We start from the raw sequence: 18,522 nt of genomic DNA on the forward strand, positions 1-18,522 counted from the left end.
ATAAAACCTGGTCTTCTACATTGGAGAGTCCTTAAAATTATAGGTCCCAAAGTCATATTAATTGCTTCAGGTGTTAAAAAGATGTGATTACTCAGACTGATCCAGAACAAAGTCAAACTACAGATAAAGCACATCTCAGCCCTTGAAAGGACTCAGGTGATTATCTCGGTCCATCTCCCACCCAGTGTAGGAGTCTCTTTCCTGGCATCGCTGATTATCATCTAGTTTCTACTTAAGAAATCCTACTCCTCCACGAGGAAGCCAGCTCCCATTCCCAGGAGCTGCATCTCTTAGACAGGTCTTCCGGCTTACTCATTGCTGCTAGTTGTGCCCCTGCATACACACAGGACAAGTCCACTCCCTCTGCCTCAGGGAGCTGGCTGAGCAGTTGCTTACATCTCTCTGATGAACGGCAATTTGTAAAGGAACCAGTGATGGATCCATGGGTCATTGTTTTCAGGCTGTCATTATAAATTGTATAAATGGCAGTGGGCAAAAGTGGCTATTTGTTTTGGGAATACTGTGGTATTAAGAAAAGAGAAAGAAAGGCTCAAGCAGGTGCCCTTAGGATTTTGGAACCCTTAGAAGGATTTAGGAGCCTAAATCCCAAGGTCAGGCTGGAGAGCTGTCTGCTTCCATGTCTCTTCTCTCATGTCAAACCTGTCAGAGGTAGGCACTGGGCCGGGGAAGATCTATGATCCTAGAGAAAGGGATACAATTCCTAACTCCCCACCCCCTCAGTAAGGGCATCCAGCAATAGTCATGCATGCATGCATGGGGCTAACTTAGCAAAACTGGAAGGGGACCTAGCGGAGCAGGGCTGTGTCTGATGGCAGCTCTGTTGTTCTGCCTTCCTCTTGCCCTTCTGCCAGTAAAAGCAGGAAGGGACCAACAATCAGAGACCCACTAATCTCAGTACTGCATCCCCCGTGGGAGTATTAGACAAACCATCAAAAAAGTCCTCACTCCAGGCCTGCTTCCAATTCTTCCATCAAGACCATGATCTAAATCAGCCAGTAACCTGTACCCTCATGGAGAAAGTGATTTCCCTGCACTTCCTCACTTACCAGCAATTCTCCCAAGGCAACAATAATATCTTTGTTTAACTTTTCCATCCACTAAAATATGAACCCTTGCTATTTAAAACTGACAGCAGGACCCTCCTTTACCAAAAGAATCTAAGTAGCAGGGAATCTCTCTTTAAGAGAGAGGGAAGTAGTCCTGAGGACCAGTGGGGCTAGAGACAGCCGTCTCTCGGGCAGGCAGTGGCCGGACTGGAGAACTCTTTTACGGTCAAATGCTAATGCTCAGTTCTCTCTTCCTTCCATTCCATGCTTGACTACTAAGTCTGCAGTGCTGCTAAGTGCTAGTCCAAATGCCTGGTGTTTGATTCCATACAAGGGCTTAGAATTAAAAGGACCACAGAAGGAAAAAGTCATTTTTGTGCCTCCCATGGAGCTTGGAAACTCCAGTTAGGTGATTTTTTTAACTAGGACCCAAGCCAAATCCATTCAATCATTTCTGCTAGAAAAATCCCTAGCAGAAGTCCCAATAAACATGTACTAGCATCCAGGATAACTAGTCCCCTACAGGCAGAAGTGCTGAGATGCCACAGAAAACTTTCCACGGGTGGGGAGATTGTGATGGAGCACCCGTCACACCCAACTCCAACAGTGGATCCCACTCCTCCCAGCCTACAAGGGATTTGACTGTCACCAGCTCATTTCCCAGGGGAACCTCCTCTGCTCACTTCTCTCAGGACACATGCCTTTGGTAACAGTGACATAGGGCTAAAAGATCGAAGAGGCAGTGGACAGAGCTGAGTTTGTTTTTACTCTAGATTACAACAAGAAACATCTTCACCTGGCAGGAATCGTGGCTACTGGGTGCAGGAACTGAGCTTGAAGCAGTTGTATGAAATCAAGCTACTTGATACTTATTAGTGTGAAAACCTCAGGACTTAGCCCAAAGGGAAATGAGTTACAATGCTGTGTTGTCTAAGGGCTACTCACTTCTTTTTAAAGAGCTTGCGGAAGGAGCTGCGAAAGCCCCCTTTCTGGTCTTGCCTGGGGTTTTGATCGCTGAAAGATGTCTGCTCGCTTTCTCTTTCTTCCTTGGGACAGAATCTGGTGGCGTCTTCTAAGTGCATCTCCTGAAAACACAAAAGAGGGTTGTTCTTTTACTCTTTCCAAAAGTTAACATGTGTCCTGACTATGGGACAATTTTTAACTTGGTCACTTTCCCCTCCTGCCCAGAAGACTATTGGTGGACACCCTATTCCCACTAAAGCAAACCTAGGCTAATAAAGAAATCAGTGATTTTAAAGAGAGTAATTTTCTGCTAAATATAGAAGTATTTTCTATGTATCAAGGAGAATAGTCTAGAGTAGGATTATGATATAACAATAATTAAAGATCAGGAAATAAAGTCAGCAAATGTTTCAAGAGTAGAGAACTTAGTCTGGCACCAATAATGTCTTGCTTATCCTATCTTTGGATTTTTCTTTCTATAAAACAAGGAAGTTCCCTGATGGTAATACTAGTTTTAAACTCATGTTCCTAACTCTCCATTTTAACTATAAATGAGGGAAGGTGTTTTTGAAAAATCGTATCTGTTTAGAAGCAATGTCAACTAATACTTTCAACCTGCAAATATGGCTTTCATACAGTTTTTACAATTTTTGATCCATGGTATTCAGACTGTAAAAATAAATTTAAAATAAGGCTCTATGTTTTGTGAACTCTCTAGTTTCTTTTAAAATGTGAGATGTGTTAAATAAAATAGATGTGCATATAAATTTATATTCCTTCTGAACAAATATTTACTTTCATGTGATTGAAATGTAAAAGCCACCAAAAATAGCTGCTTTATTTTGAATTTGGGAAGAGAACCCAACAAGTCAAAGCAAAAACCACTGCGGAAGTTTCACGATCTGGATGGGGGACTGCTTGCTGACAGAGAAGCAATGAGTCGCGGGGAATAAATTTGTTCCAGGAAATATATGGGTTTGACTTTGAAACCCTAATTTGGGGTTGTAGGAGATCTAGGGATTCTCTGATATTCTACTAAAATTCATAAATAAACCATGGAGATCAACATTTTGATGGCTTAGTGTGGTGTTTCTCAAAGTGTGGTCAGGGGCTACAGGATCAACAAGGGCCTCTATTTAGAAATGTAGATCCCTGAGCCCTACCCCAGGACTTTCTGAATCAGAATCTCTGGAGTTAGGCCTGGGTAATCCTTATGCACATGCACATTCTGAAAACCTGCCCATCTGCAGTGAATGTTTATATGAATCGCCTGGAATCTTGCTAAAATGCAGATTTTGACTCAGAAAGTCTGGGGTGGGGCCCCAACTTTTCATTTATAACAAGCTCCCAAGTAATACATTCACAACGAGCCCCAGGGTCACATTTTGAGAAGTGGGCTTTTCGAGATTATTTAAAAACTAAACCTATCAGTAGTTTAAGGAAATCTTTCTGTGGAATCATGGTCTTGATAAGATCTTGCATTTTTTTGCATTCCAGACTTTACAAAGCATATTCACAGACTCTATCTTATTTGGCCTCATCCTCACAACAACCCTGTGAAGTGGGTAAAGTATGTATTATTTTTACAGGTGAGAAAACTGGAGGCACAGAGAAGCCAGGTGAACTGTCCAAAAGCACAGAGTATTTGGCAACAGAGGCAGAACTAGAATTCCGATCTCCTGACACCCAGTCAGGTGCTATCTGCACTAAAGGATACTGTCTTCATCACTCTTAGAGAAAAAACACTAAAGACTTAGGTTTGGCTGGCTCTGCAGGGCAGGGATGGAAGATACAGAGTATAGGTGAGGAGATGCAATAGCAGGAGCTTTGCACATCTCAGTAGGAAAGAGCTGACCCCTTTAAAGACAGGGCTTTTGAAGGGTTAATCTTTTGCAACTAAAAATCCTACTCTGCTCCCACCTCAAACTCACACAAACATGCACACCCATGTACATATATACACAGACACATACATACATGTACATGCCACTTCTACAAACACACACACACACAGCCTCTGCCCACCTGTACTCTGCATGACACCTCTCTAGGATTCTCAACAATCAACATCTTCTGAGTTTTTAGAAAGAAAAATTTAGTACAAAAACAGAAATAAGCAATGTGAAGTTTAAAAAATTCACATGCTTAAAACTTTACTGGTAATTGAAAGAAAAAAGGCCTCTTCTAACAGACCTCCATTTGACACCTCCTTAGTGTCACTTTCTGAACTAACCTGACTCAGTCTGAGACTGTTAGGGGATGAGACTGACTGTCCAGTATGTCTGATTTACAGTCCCTAATATATTATTGTTTTCTGTTATGTCTGATAAACAGCCACAAATATTTTACCCATTGTTTGCTTTGCAGATACATTACTTGTTATTTTTGACTGATAGTTTTGGCCTGGGAATTACTGAATTCCCAATTTCTCACCTATCAACTAAGAAAGAAAAGACATTTCTAGGAACATGTGAATTGAAAGTATTCTTTGCAGCTTAGACTATACTAGTTGGAGTGTTTTGTATGCAAATCTCTGATCATCCTGAGTCTCTTTGAATTGACACTATTATTTTCTTTCTAGTTCCCTTGTTCATAAACTTCTAAACTTTAACACATGCCTAAGATTTATTTGCCTAAGAAATTTTGTCTAATAAAATTTTTAAAGTTCAGAATTGAAGGTCAGAGCCAGAAGGAAATCTGAGAACTCTGAGAACCTCAGCAACTTTAGCTGAGCACACTAAAGTGCTTTTGTCCTCTGCAGGAACTAGGCACAGGCTTTGATTCCTAGAGTCCAGGTGGTGTACAAGGTACAAGGTTCATGACCAAGCCCCATCCTGTTCCTCTGGCCTAATGTCCATCACTTCCACCTGGCAAAGTCTTTAAGCAGAAAAGCATTACCCTACTGTTTTTTTAAAGGCCCATGAACCTTTTTTCATATTCCCCTACCCTACTCTTCACCTAGCTGACTTTCAGGCAGTTTAAAAATCAGATTCAGACATTCAACTTCTCTAAGAGGACTTCTCTGACCACTACCACCCCCAGAAGGGTTTAAATACCCTTCCCATGTGCTCCCTGCAGCTTATTATAATTTAGTGTTTCTGTCTCTCGTCTCTGCACTAAGCCACTGGTCCTGGAGGGCAGAGAGTAGGGGCTATTTATTTCTGAACTCTTAGCACTTAGCAGAGACTGGTGCCTGGCAAGTGCTCAGTGTTTGATGAAAAAAATAAATGAATGAAAGGAGTCAGTGATACTCAATCTGTTACCACTCACTTGGAAATGGGAATAGGTGGGATGTAGGGCCCTTATTTCTGTGAAATCTCCTTCTAACCTAAGCAAATGATACCCAGAGCTTGATGCAAATGATAGTGCAGATAAAGTCAGTCCTGGACTATGTCATTTTCAAGATGTACCACTACAGAGCTTCCCTGTAAACCCTAAACCACTTCTCAAATATTGTTAAACAGAAGGACGGTGGCACAGATCAGAGCTATCCTGTCAGTCTGCTTAATCAGAAATTGCCTTTGTTCCAATCACATGCAGAGAAATTATTTGCTTAGACACTACTAGTCCTTTCCTGGATATGTATTTAAACACCTCTTCAAATGACCCAAGTCTTGCAGACACGTGGGTTAGGCATCAAGCCACTACACATTGATGTGGAGGCCAAAGATGGTGTGAGTCAATGTTTCCTTGGTTATTTTGTGTTGTCCCGTCCCACTGGAATCTGCAAAGTAATGGGACACCCTTTTCCAGTCGAAAGAAAAGGGAACAGAAGTGAATTTAGTTTTGCAGGAACTTTGAGGGTGTCCACAGTGGATAGGGCGACTGGCCTCCGCCCTCGTCACAAACGGTCTGGTGCGGGGTGGGGAGCAGAGTAGTCTGGCACAGTGTTTAATGTTTGAACATTTAAACAAGAGGTGTGCCTAACAGGCAGGGGAACAAACAGGCCTGGGCTGGGGTGTGGTGCTCTGAAAGTGAAGGGCAATTCTGCCACAGCTTTAGCAGGAAGGCAAAGAACACCCCGAACTCTAAGTGGGGGTGATGGTGTGCTCAGGTCTAAGAAGAGCCAAGGTCTGCACGACATGCCCATGTGTCCCGTGCTGCAGAACTGGAGCTGGCGCTCGCCTTCGAAGGCAACTGGGGTAGCACCGCAGCGCCCAGCTGGGCCTCCGGCCCCCTCGGCAAACTCTCAAACTCGGTGTGCCCAGGCTGCCCACTGGAGATCTAGGCCCGGGGCTGCCGGGGCTGTGGGTTTGGGTTCGGTTTTACTTTACCCTCCTTACTTCCAAATAGGTCTGCTTTTCGCTTTGGGACCTCTGTTGGGGGAAGAAGGTCCTGGGCGCGCCGCGGGCGGCGGCGGCGGCGGCGGCGGCTGGGCCGTGCGGCGGCGCGGCGCGCTCGGCCTTGAGCGGCGCGCGGCCGCCGCTGCTGCTGCGCGTGCTGTAGAGGCGCGGGGCCACGCCCTCGGCGGGCGGCGCGCGCGGGAACTCCTTGAGCGAGCGGCTCAGCGGCTTGGCCTTGCCGTGCGCCTGCGCCGCCGCCTCCAGCTTGTAGGCGCCGCTGCTGCTCGCCGGCGACGTGGCGCTCTTGGGCAGCGGCTGCAGCGCGTGCTCGGGCCGCTCGGCCTCCAGGGCGAAGCTGACGGGCCGCAGGAAGCAGATGTCCAGGCTGGACTCGGAGGAGGCGGGCGAGCAGTTCTCGAAGAGGGCCGGGGCCTGGAACGGCTCCTCGTCGTAGGGCGCGGGCAGCGCGAAGATCTCACCGCCGTACTCGAACTCCTCGTAGGCCGCCGGCACAAAGCCGCGGGCGTCGGGCAGGAGCTCGGCCGGGGCGCGCAGGGAGCGCTCCACGTTACTCAGCGGCTCGGCGGGCGAGGGCTCGAAGTCCATCTCCGGGATAGCCTGCAGGGGCCCGGCGAGCGCCTTCACGTCCTGCTCGGCCGCACAGAACTGCGCCGGCGCCAGGAGGCTCTCGGGCCTCTCGTGCTTTCTGCCCTCCATCTCCCAGTCACAGGGCTTCCCGGGCTGCATGCTCTCCATCAGGCTTTGCTGTTGGCTTTTCTTCACTGGGGGCATCAAATGTCTTTAAGGGGGAAACAGAATACAAAAGAGATGCTTACGGGGTTTATTCGTGCTGCAAGGCCCGGAGCAACAGGCTTCCTGCCCAAACTACCAGTTCCTCTCTGTGTCCCCCCACTCCCAGGCGCCTACGTGTGTTACCTACCATGCTCCACAGGCTTCTCCCATTAAGGAGTTCCCACGAGCCCTGGTCCCCCAGTTGGGAGAGTGAAAGTGGCAGTCAGTAAAGCGGATGCCAGAAGTATCCATTTGAGCAAGGAGGCCCTGCGTAGGGATGGCTGGCGGGCCCCGGACGGTCATCACTCCCCATGTGGAAGCCCCCACCACGCGTCAGGGCCCCAGGTACCTCTTATCTCTCTTCTTTACCTTTTCTGCTCTTGCAGAGTCATGCAAGATAATGAAAACAACCTTTGTTCAACTCATGGATCTTCACGTTTAAGAACAAATTCCTAGATGAAGTAAATGTACCATCTTGAAAACTGTTGAAACTGGGGTAGGTATATGGGCTTCACTGTACACCTTCCTTTTGTTTATGTTTGAAATTTGCATAATACAAAACTAACAAATTCCTTGTAGCTATAAAGCATGCTGTATATCGCCTCAAACTTCTACCCACGAAAACCAAAAAGTCTGTCACTCTAAATATGCCCAATTTCATGGAAGGTTTTTTTGTTAAATCATGGAGATTGAATTATTTACATAGGATGCTAAGATAGCATACCCATCAGACTGTATGTAGTCTGCTAATTCCTTTGGAATTTAATTGCCACAAATGTGAGAGGACTACTTTTACATACACTGACCAAACTGGTTATTCTACTAGTTTGTTTATTCAAATTTTATTCTACCACAAAAATGCATAAAGAATATAGATGTAAATGCTAACACTGAGTATCTTTGTCTGGTTATCTTAAGATGAAAATTAGGTCTCACACAACAGAGGTGAAAAAAAATAGAAAAATGAAATACTGACCTGAGTCAAATTTTCTTTTGACTTGGAAGATTGTTTTTTTCTGATTATTTGTCCAAAATGCAATGTCAGGCATCTTGTTCAGGCTGGGTATAATCTCTAGGGACTTCATTCTGGGGGCTTTATTTGTTGTACTTTAAAGATGATAGTTTTATCATTGTTGTAAGAGCTTTAGTGATCCACAAAGTAAATATTCACTTCTTGCCTATCTCTCTCCTACTGTCCATCCAAGAGATTTTTTTTTTCAGTGTGGAGTTCTCTCTCTATAGGACTTCTAGGATTTTTCTCTATAGGAAGAAAATCATCTAGGGCTATATTTATAAAAAATTAATGTCTGTTAGGTTTCAGAATGAACATGGAATTTCTCCCTCTTGCCTCTCCACATTTGCACTTCCATCTCAGACTGATAAAATGTCCTCAGTTTTAAGAGATGAGAGCAGAAAAAGGAAACTATTCATTTTGCATTATTGATCAGTTGCTCCTTCCAGTGATTGCAATTGGCATTCTAAAAACTAGTGATTAAAAATTGAAATAATCTCAATTACCTACCTCTTGGTTCATTGTAATTTTAGGAAGGAAAAGTAGCTTCTTGCATGACTTCTAAATTTTCTTTAAAATACTAAAACCTAAAGCAGAAATTATAGAATAAAAAAGGAGCTTTGTGAGAATTGTCTGTATTTGTAAAGTGAGGATTTAGAATTCTGTTTTGGTTTCTCTTATCCTTCCAAAAGTCCTGATTTCAAAGCTAGCCAAACTTTGTTATCCTTCAGAAGTAAAATGAGTTCCATATACCTAAATGGCCTAATCTTTACTCTAAAGATCCATGGAAAAGTTTGCTGAATAAGAATCCGGCTTAGTGTGCTACAGGGTTGTGTGCAGAGAATTTAAAAAGCTGTCAGATACATCCACTGCCCAGAACAGCTTTCAGAAAAGCTGTCATAAATGAACAGAGCTTATGAAGTCCTTTTCTGAAGAAGCTTCAAGGAAAATTGGGAAGGGCTAAACAACATCTTTTTTGCATCACCTCAAATTTATTTCTCTTTCTCAGAGCCCAGACTTCCACTGACCCCTGACTAGGACTCCCTTTCCACTCTATCTTTTGGAGACCTAAGTGGGTTCCAACTCTTCTGAGGGGCTGTAAAATGCCTTCCTGCATTCTGGCACTTTCTTCTGCTTGATCATTGTCCAAACCCAAAGAGACTCATGTTGTAGATGGACAGTCGTCATGGGTGGTTAAATTTGGGGGAGTAACCTCCAGCCTCTAGGCCTAGCTCTTAATATTATGCCTTCCTCAGTGATCCAAGCCTTGGGTCACCTGCTTGCCATATACAGGTCTGATGGGGCAGGAGGGAAGGTCATACTCCTAATCCAGGCTGGCCTGCTACCCTGCACAGACCCCCTGGGACCCAAGGGCATTGCGATGAACCTTTTCACAGCAGCAGGTGCTTACGTGACAGCAGGGCCAGAACTGGGAGCAGAAGGGTAGGGTTGCAGCATCTCGTCTGAGTGGATCCCACTGTCACGAACGGCCTCGGGGCCTGCAGTGGGGGAAGCATCTTGCCCAGCATTTGCACACTGGGAAGCCAGGCCTTTGTACAGCTTCGCCATGGATGACCTAACAGAATGGAAGTAATGATTCTCAGGGTGTACAGTGGGAAATTGGCTCTCTGAACACACACATTAATTATGTCAAAAAAGATACGGAAATAACATTTCTCAGATAAAGGTCAGTTGTGAATTTTTTCTCTCTTTCCAGGGCCCTCTACAAACCAAGTTGCTTGCATAATAGGAAATTGAGATTGGGATGCTGATTAATTGTCTAAATTGAGTTTGGGGAAGAGAAGTAGTAAGGGGAGGTATCCTCCACTAGAGAATCCCTGGCTGGAGAGAGAGCCTCTTTTTCTGGTCTGAAGCACCCGCAGAAGTGATTGTTTTCCTCACTGGGTTGGGATGAGTTTGAAGGAAATCAAGTCATTAGTAAGCTCTGCTGTGGACTCTTCTGTTCCCTCTGAAGTCCAGATTCTCCCTAATCAGCCTTTTCTGCTGCTTTTTAGCATGAAATCTGTTTAACCACCACCCACTCCTTTATTTGTTTCATTTTCATCCACAGTGTTTATCACCATCTAACATTCATTAACTGGCTTTCTAGCTCTAGAAAGTAAGCTCTCTCCATGCAGCAAAGATTTTTGTCTTTTTTTCATTGTAGTATATTCAGTATGTTGAACAGTGCATGATACAGAATAGGTGCTGTGGAGAAAGTTAAGGTTTCTACGGCCAGGATTTTCAACTGGTCCTGATTGGCTTGGTCACTAAGCACGTGTGGGCAACGCGTTGTTATTGACCCTATATAAAGAGCTCCACCCAGTGCACTGGGCTGCTGCATGGCTGCAGGGCTGCAGGGCTGTGCGCCTGCCGGAGAATAGCAGCTGGAGTGGTAGCAGCACCAAGGACAGAGATCGAGAGGGCTGTGGGGGTAAAGAGGCTCAGAGGTAGAGACCAGCTTTCTGCATGCAGACTTGCTCTGAGTGGATGAGATTCTAGTGATTGACCTGCTACCGTGGGAATAAGGTTGGGTATAAACCCTTTCACCCCAAGAATGTTCCACTGTCATTTTTCTGATTATTTGTCTGAAGTGCAATGCCAGGCATCTTGCTCAGGCTGGGTATAATCTCTAGGGACTTCATTCTGGGGTCTCTATTTGTTGTACTTTAAAGATGATAGTTTTATCATTGTTGTAAGAGCTTTAGTGATCCACAAGGTAAATATTCACTTCCTGCCCATCTCTCTCCTACTGTCCATCCAAGAGATGTTTTTCTGTGTGGAGTTGTCTCTGTAGGACTTCTAAGATTTTTCTCTATAGGAAGAAAATGATCCAGGGCTGTATTTATGAAAAGGTTATTATAAAAAAGTCTCATTGAACCCATAGTGAACTTGCCCAGGGCTGAAACCCATTGGCAGTACAGGTGCTTAATAAATATTTGCACAGGTGCTTAATAAATATTTGTTGAATTAATGAAAGAGACCACATTCTGGCCTTTAAACTGCATTTTTAAACCTGGCAAGTTTCAAGAAACTATTTTCAAGGTGGTTAGCAACATAGATAAGAGGGGGGTCTACATAGGTAGTAGAGTGAAAGTGCTTATTTTTCTAACCTGAAACATCAGTTGTCTCCCTGTAGCCAGCCTGGTCACCTCTCTTCCCTCCCCCTCTCTTTTCTTCTACCTCCTGTCACTGCATTTCAGCCGTTTAACAATCAATGTGGTTTCTTGTGAGACACCAACATTTTGCCTCTGTTCTCATGAACTTTTGATCAGCTCTCTAGACTGCCCCATCAGATCCTTACTTCTTGAGCTTTTTCCGTTTCTGAATAAGCAAGTCCTCATTGCATTGAAACAGCAGGGTGTAGTGTGAGATAAATACTCGAAGGCGCTGAACACACACAAGAAGTAGGTAATAGTCAGGGTGTTCCTGCTCTGTGAACTTCAGGACATTCTGGAGGGAGGAAAAAAGGAAGCAGCATTGAATAATTAGAATGAAAATATGTTTTGTCTCTTCTGCACCTTACCTTGATCTTTTATGAGGGTTTGGGAGCCATTTAATCAAAACAATACATATGGCCAGTCTAATTATAAGCTAAAAGGTCAAGCTTGCTGTTCTCTTTGTGCATCACACCAAGGGAAATAATAGTCATTATTGCTCTTGTGTTGGATGTGAATGTAAGATAATTCCATCTGAAAAATTAGAAGGATCTACTAATTAGATCTCTGAAGTAATGGAGCCATTCTAACAATTACTGTCTATAGGCAATGCTTAATAACTCAAACAAGTCAGACCAAGGTGAACACATGTGGCATCAAGGCTGGCTGGAAGGGGAGAGATTTAGAGGAAGATTATGATCAAGCCCTGTCTGGTGGTCCCTATTACATTGCCTAGTGTGCTATAGTAGAACATGCATGCTAATTGGATTTGGGAAAGCTAATATTATTGAGTGCTTCCTATTTCCAAGCACTAGCCCTTTAAATATATTTTCTTTTCTTTTTTTAATGTGTTCTTGCCTTTTTGTTTGTTTTTTTGAGAGGGCATCTCTCATATTTATTGATCAAATGGTTGTTAACAACAATAAAATTCTGTATAGGGGACTCAATGCACAATCATTAATCAACCCCAAGCCTAATTCTCAACAGTCTCCAGTCTTCTGAAGCATAACGAACAAGTTCTTACATGGTGAAAAAATTCTTACATAGTGAATAAGTTCTTACATGGTGAACAGTTCAAGGGCAGTCATCACAGAAACTTTAGGTTTTGATCACGCATTATGAACTATAAACAGTCAGTTCAAATATGAATATTCATTTGATTTTTATACTTGATTTATATGTGAATCCCACATTTCTCCCTTATTATTATTACTATTATTTTTAATAAAATGCTGAAGTGGTAGGTAGATGCAAGATAAAGGTAGAAAACATAGTTTAGTGCTGTAAGAGGGCAAATGTAGATGATCAGGTGTGTGCCTATAGACTAAGTATTAATCCAAGCTAGAAAAGGTCAACAAAACATCCACGGATGCAGAAGATTTCTCTCAAAATGGGGGGTGAAGTTCTAAGCCTCACCTCTGTTGATCCCCAATTTCTCACCTGATGGCCCCCCTGCGACTGTGCCTGTCTTAGGTTGTTCCTCCCTTGAGGAATCTTACCCGTCTCTGGCTAACCAGTCATCTTCCGGGGCCATACAGGGAAATGTAAAGTTGGTAAGTGAGAGAGAAGCCTTATTGTTTGAAAAGGTTAGCTTTTTACTTCTTTGCATATTTATGCCCTGTGGCTTCTATGCCCAGCATTTGTCTTGAGGTATCTTTACCACTTGGAAGAATTATGATACTCGGTAAATTCGATATGAGGCACGAATTCTACTTAAGGGTTTTAATTAGGAAGGAAGAAGAAAAGCTATAGAAGTAGCAGGCGGAAGAAAACATGGGAAGATTGATTATTTCTTTGACATATCTTCTTATAGAGTAACATAAGCATGTATAGGTTTTAAACTACTAATTAAATTGCGTACACACATTAACATAATAGGAATACAGCTACATAACCAAAGCAGACCTACAATTACCAGCCATCTCCAGTGAAACCAAAAAAACCAGTTAGGCACCCTAGGCATTTGTGAAAACTTACCAATGATAAGATTGATATTGTCTAACTGAATTTGAATAGTTTGAGAAAAATCAGACAAATTTAAACAACACATTCCTGGGGACTGTTCACATCCCATATGTTCTTTTAACAGTAGATAGTCTATAGTTGCATGATTTTGCAGCGCTGCAACTGGCACTTCTCCTAATTCTTGGTTGAGTTCCGACAGTATAGATCCAGTCAAATTTGTTGTTTTACTGTATGCACAGGCCAGCTTAGATATCTCCTTCATTCTGATGGCAAGTCCAGGAACCAGTGGGATGAATGCAGTTACAACTGCAACAGCGCCAGGATCTTTGTTGAAGTTTTTGATGATCATCTTCTGGAATGACTCTTCCAGAGAATGTTGATGTTGGAAGTTCTTCTTCGTTTCTTCTTAGTTCGTTTTCTGGGTAGCGAAATTAGGCTTTGATCCTCTGTATAAACACAAACAAACCCTTTGCCCACACTTTGATATGCCCTTTATACCATTGTGAAGAACTTATTGGAGATCACCACACAGGAACTGCTTTTTTTTTTTTAAGAGAAAAGAATATGACCAGAAAATGCATTTCCATAGCTGATCATCTGACACCCTTTAAATGATCAAAATTAAGGATGTTTAAAGCATGTATTAATCATTGATTTACAGTTAGTTTTATCCTATCAGGGAGTAATCCCCCTTTTCTTTTTTTTTTTGTTATCATTAATCTACAATTACATGAAGAATATTATGTTTACTAGGCTCTCCCCTATACCAGGTGCCCCCCACAAACCCCTTTACAGTCACTGTCCATCAGCATAGCAAAATGTTGTAGAATCACTACTTGTCTTCTCTGTGTTGTACAGCCCTCCCCTTTCTTCCACCCCCCCCATGATGCATGCTAATCATAATACCACCTTTCTTCTCCCCCCCCTTATCCCTCCCTACCAACCCATCCTCCCCAGTCCCTTTCCCTTTGGTACCTGTTAGTCCATTGTTGGGTTCTGTGATTCTTCTGCTGTTTTGTTCCTTCAGTTTTTCCTTTGTTCTTATACTCCACAGATGAGTGAAATCATTTGGTATTTCTCTTTCTCCGCGTGGCTTATTTCACTGAGCATAATACCCTCTAGCTCCATCCATGTTGCTGCAAGTGGTAGGATTTGTTTTCTTCTTAGGGCTGAGTAATACTCCATTGTGTATATGTACCACCTTTTCTTTATCCAATCATCTACTGACGGACACTTAGGTTGCTTCCAATTCTTGGCTATTGTAAATAGTGCTGCAATAAACATAGGGGTGCATCTGTCTTTTTCAAACTGGAGTGCTGTGTTCTTAGGGTAAATTCCTAGGAGTGGAATTCCTGGGTCAAATGGTAAGTTTATTTTGAGCATTTTGATGTACCTCCATACTGCTTTCCACAATGGTTGAACTAATTTACATTCCTGCCAGCAGTGTAGGAGGGTTCCCCTTTCTCCACAACCTCACCAACATTTGTTGTTGTTTCTCTTTTGGATGGTAGCCATCCTTACTGGTGTGAGGTGATACCTCATTTTGGTTTTAATTTGTATTTCTTTGATAATTAGTGATGTGGAGCATCTTTTCATGTGTCTGTTAGCCATCTGTATTTCTTTGTTCAATTCCTCTGCCCATTTTTTAATTGGATTATTTGCTTTTTGTTTGTTGAGATGGGTGACCTCTTTATATATTTTGGATGTCAAGCCTTTATCGGATCTGTCATTTACAAACATATTCTCCCATACTGTAGGGTTCCTTTTTGTTCTATTGATGGTGTCTTTTGCTGTACAGAAGCTTTTCAGCTTAATATAGTCCCACTTGTTCATTTTTGCTGTTGTTTTCCTTGCCTGGGGAGATATGTTCAAGAAGAGGTCACTCATGTTTATGTCTAAGAGGTTTTTGCCTATGTTTTTTTCTAAGAGTTTTATGGTTTCATGACTTACATTCAGGTCTTTGATCCATTTTGAATTTACTTTTGTGTATGGGGTTAGACAGTGTTCCAGTTTCATTCTCCTACATGTAGCTGTCCAGTTTTGCCAGCACCATCTGTTGAAGAGACTGTCATTTCTTCATTGTATGTCCATGGCTCCTTTATCAAATATTAATTGACCATATATGTTTGGGTTAATGTCTGGATTCTCTAATCTGTTCCACTGGTCTGTGGCTCTGTTCTTGTGCCAGTACCAAAATGTCTTGATTACTGTGCCTTTGCAGTAGAGCTTGAAGTTGGGGAGTGAGATCCCCCCTACTTTATTCTTCTTCCTCAGGATTGGTTTGGCTATTCGGGATCTTTGGTGTTTCCATATAAATTTTTGAACTATTTGTTCCAGTTTGTTGAAGAATCTTGCCAGTAATTTGATAGGGATTGCATCAAATCTGTGTATTGCTTTGGGGAGGATGGCCATTTTGCCGATATTAATTCTTCCTAGCCATGAGCATGGGAAGAGTTTCCATTTGTTAGTGTCCCCTTTAATTTCTCTTAAGAGTTACTTGAAGTTTTCAGGTTATAAGTCTTTCACTTCTTTGGTTAGGTTTATTCCTAGGTATTTTATTCTTTTTGATGCAATTGTGAATGGAGTTGTTTTCCTGATTTCTCTTTATATTGGTTCATTGTTAGTATATAGGAAAGCCACAGATTTCTGTGTGTTAATTTTGTATCCTGCAACTTTTCTGTATTCTGATATCAGTTCTAGTAGTTTTTGAGTGGTGTCTTTGGGGTTTTTTATGTACAATATTATGTCATCTGCAAATAGTGACAGTTTAACTTTTTCTTTACCAATCTGGATTCCTTGTATTTCTTTGTTTTGTCTGATTGCCGTGGCTAGGACCTCCAGTACTATGTTAAATAGCAGTGGGGAGAGTGGGCATCTCTGTCTTGTTCCCGATCTCAGAGGAAAAGCTTTCAGCTTCTCGCTGTTCAGTATAATGTTGGCTGTGGGTTTATCATAGATGGCCTTTATTATGTTGAGGTACTTGCCCTCTATACCCGTTTTGCTGAGAGTATTTATCATGAGTGGATGTTGAATTTTGTCAAATGCTTTTTCAGCATCTATGGAGATGATCATGTGGTTTTTGTCTTTCTTTTTGTTGATGTGGTGGATGATGTTGATGGATTTTTGAATGTTGTACCATCCTTGCATCCCTGGGATGAATCCCACTTGGTCACGGTGTATGATCCTTTTGATATATTTTTGAATTCGGTTTGCTAATATTTTGTTGAGTATTTTTGCATCTACGTTCATCATGGATATTGGTCTGTAATTTTCTTTTTTGGTGGGGTCTTTGCCTGGTTTTGGTATTAGGGTGATGTTGGCTTCATAGAATGAGTTTGGGAGTATTCCCTCCTTCTATTTTTTGGAAAACTTTAAGGAGAATGAGTATTATGTCTTCTCTGTGTGTCTGATAAAATTCCGAGGTAAATCCGTCCGGCCTGGGGGTTTTGTTCTTGGGTAGTTTTTTGATTACCGTTTCAATTTCTTTGCTTGTAATTGGTTTGTTTAACTTTTGTGTTTCTTCCTTGGTCAGTCTTGGAAGGTTGTATTTTTCTAGGAAGTTGTCCATTTCTTCTAGGTTTTCCAGCTTGTTGGCACATAGATTTTCATAGTAGTCTTTAATAATTCTTTGTATTTCTGTGGAATCTGTCATGATTTTTCCGTTCTCATTTGTGATTCTGTTGATTTGTGTTGATTCTCTTTTTCTCTTAATAAGTTTGGCTAGAGGCTTATCTATTTTGTTTATTTTCTCAAAGAACCAGCTCTTGGTTTCATTGATTTTTGCTATTGTTTTATTCTTCTCAATTTTATTTCTTCTCTGATCTTTATTATGTCCCTCCTTCTGCTGACTTTAGGCCTCATTTGTTCTTCTTTTTCCAGTTTCGATAATTGTGATGTTAGACTATTCATGTGGGATTGTTCTTCCTTCTTCAAGTGTGCCTGGATTGCTATATACTTTCCTCTTAAGACTGCTTTCGCTGCATCCCACAGAAGTTGGGGCTTTGTGTGGTTCTTGTCATTTGTTTCCATATATTCCTTGATCTCTATTTTAATTTGTTCGTTGATCCATTGATTATTTAGGAGCATGTTGTTAAGCCTCCATGTGTTTGTGAGCCTTTTTGTTTTCTTTGTAGAATTTATTTCTAGTTTTATACCTTTGTGGTCTGAAAAGTTGGTTGGTAGAATTTCTGTATTTTGGAATTTACTGAGGCTCTTTTTGTGGCCTAGTATGTGTTCTATTCTGGAAAATGTTCCGTGTGCACTTGAGAAGAATGTATATCCTGTTGCTTTTGGAAGTACAGTTCTGTAGATGTCTGTTAGGTCCATCTGTTCTAGTGTGTTGTTCAGTGCCTCCGTGTCCTTACTTATTTTCTGCCCAGTGGATCTATCCTTTGGGGTGAGTGGTGTGTTGAAGTCTCCTAAAATCAATGCATTGCTGTTTATTTCCCCCTTTAGTTCTGTTAGTATTTGTTTCACATATGCTGGTGCTCCTGTGTTGGGTGCAGATATATTTAGAATGGTTATATCCTCTTGTTGGACTGAGCCCTTTATCATTATGTAATGTCCTTCTTTATCTCTTGTGACTTTCTTTGTTTTGAAGTCTGTTTTGTCTGATATTAGTACTGCAACCCCTACTTTCTTCTCTCTGTTGTTTGCCTGAAATATGTTTTTCCATCCCTTGACTTTTAGTCTGTGCATGTCTTTGGGTTTGAGGTGAGTTTCTTGTAAGCAGCATATAGATGGGTCTTGCTTTTTTATCCATTCTATTACTCTGTGTCTTTTGTTGGTGCATTCAGTCCATTTACATTTAGGGTGACTATTGAAAGATGTGTACTTATTGCCATTGCAGGCTTTAAATTCGTGGTTACCAAAGGTTCAAGGTTGGCCTCTTTAGTATCTTACTGCCTAACTTAGCTCGCTTATTGAGCTGTTATCTACACTGTCTGGAGATTCTTTTCTTCTCTCCCTTCTTATTCCTCCTCCTCCATTCTTCATATGTTGGGTGTTTTGTTCTATGCTCTTTTTAGGAGTACTCCCATCTAGAGCAGTCCCTGTAAGATGCCCTGTCGAGGTGGTTTGTGGGAGGCAAATTCCCTCAACTTTTGCTTGTCTGGGAATTGTTTAATCCCTCCTTCATATTTAAATGATAATCGTGCTGGATACAGTATCCTTGGTTCAAGGCCCTTCTGTTTCATTGCATTAAATATATCATGCCATTCTCTTCTGGCATGTAAGGTTTCTGTTGAGAAGTCTGATGATAGCCTGATGGGTTTTCCTTTATA

The 18,522-nt window shown here is 42.1% G+C and overlaps 1 protein-coding gene and 1 long non-coding RNA gene across 7 annotated transcripts in view; one reads left to right on the plus strand and one right to left on the minus strand.

Moving 5' to 3' along the window:
* Positions 1-18,522, minus strand: part of ARHGEF33 (Rho guanine nucleotide exchange factor 33) — a 90,908-nt gene that overhangs the window by 6,721 nt on the left and 65,665 nt on the right. For 5 of the 6 annotated variants that reach the window (XM_036925543.2, XM_036925542.2, XM_057497272.1 and 2 more), the window contains exons 14-17: positions 11,422-11,570; positions 9,529-9,693; positions 6,305-7,112; positions 2,013-2,152 (exon numbers count right to left, since the gene is read on the minus strand). In XM_036925543.2, the coding sequence (XP_036781438.2) occupies positions 2,013-2,152; positions 6,305-7,112; positions 9,529-9,693; positions 11,422-11,570 (1,262 nt within the window). The remainder of the gene's footprint in view (positions 1-2,012; positions 2,153-6,304; positions 7,113-9,528; positions 9,694-11,421; positions 11,571-18,522) is intronic. The other variant, XM_057497273.1, reaches the window with a different exon arrangement.
* The window catches only part of LOC130682610 (uncharacterized), a 38,876-nt gene continuing 27,459 nt past the window's right edge, over positions 7,106-18,522 (plus strand). Inside the window, exon 1 of the long non-coding RNA XR_008995875.1 lies at positions 7,106-7,601. This is a non-coding gene — a long non-coding RNA (uncharacterized LOC130682610). The remainder of the gene's footprint in view (positions 7,602-18,522) is intronic.

The sequence above is a fragment of the Manis pentadactyla genome, chromosome 2 (genome assembly GCF_030020395.1).
Source record: "Manis pentadactyla isolate mManPen7 chromosome 2, mManPen7.hap1, whole genome shotgun sequence".
Classification (NCBI taxonomy): domain Eukaryota; kingdom Metazoa; phylum Chordata; class Mammalia; order Pholidota; family Manidae; genus Manis; species Manis pentadactyla.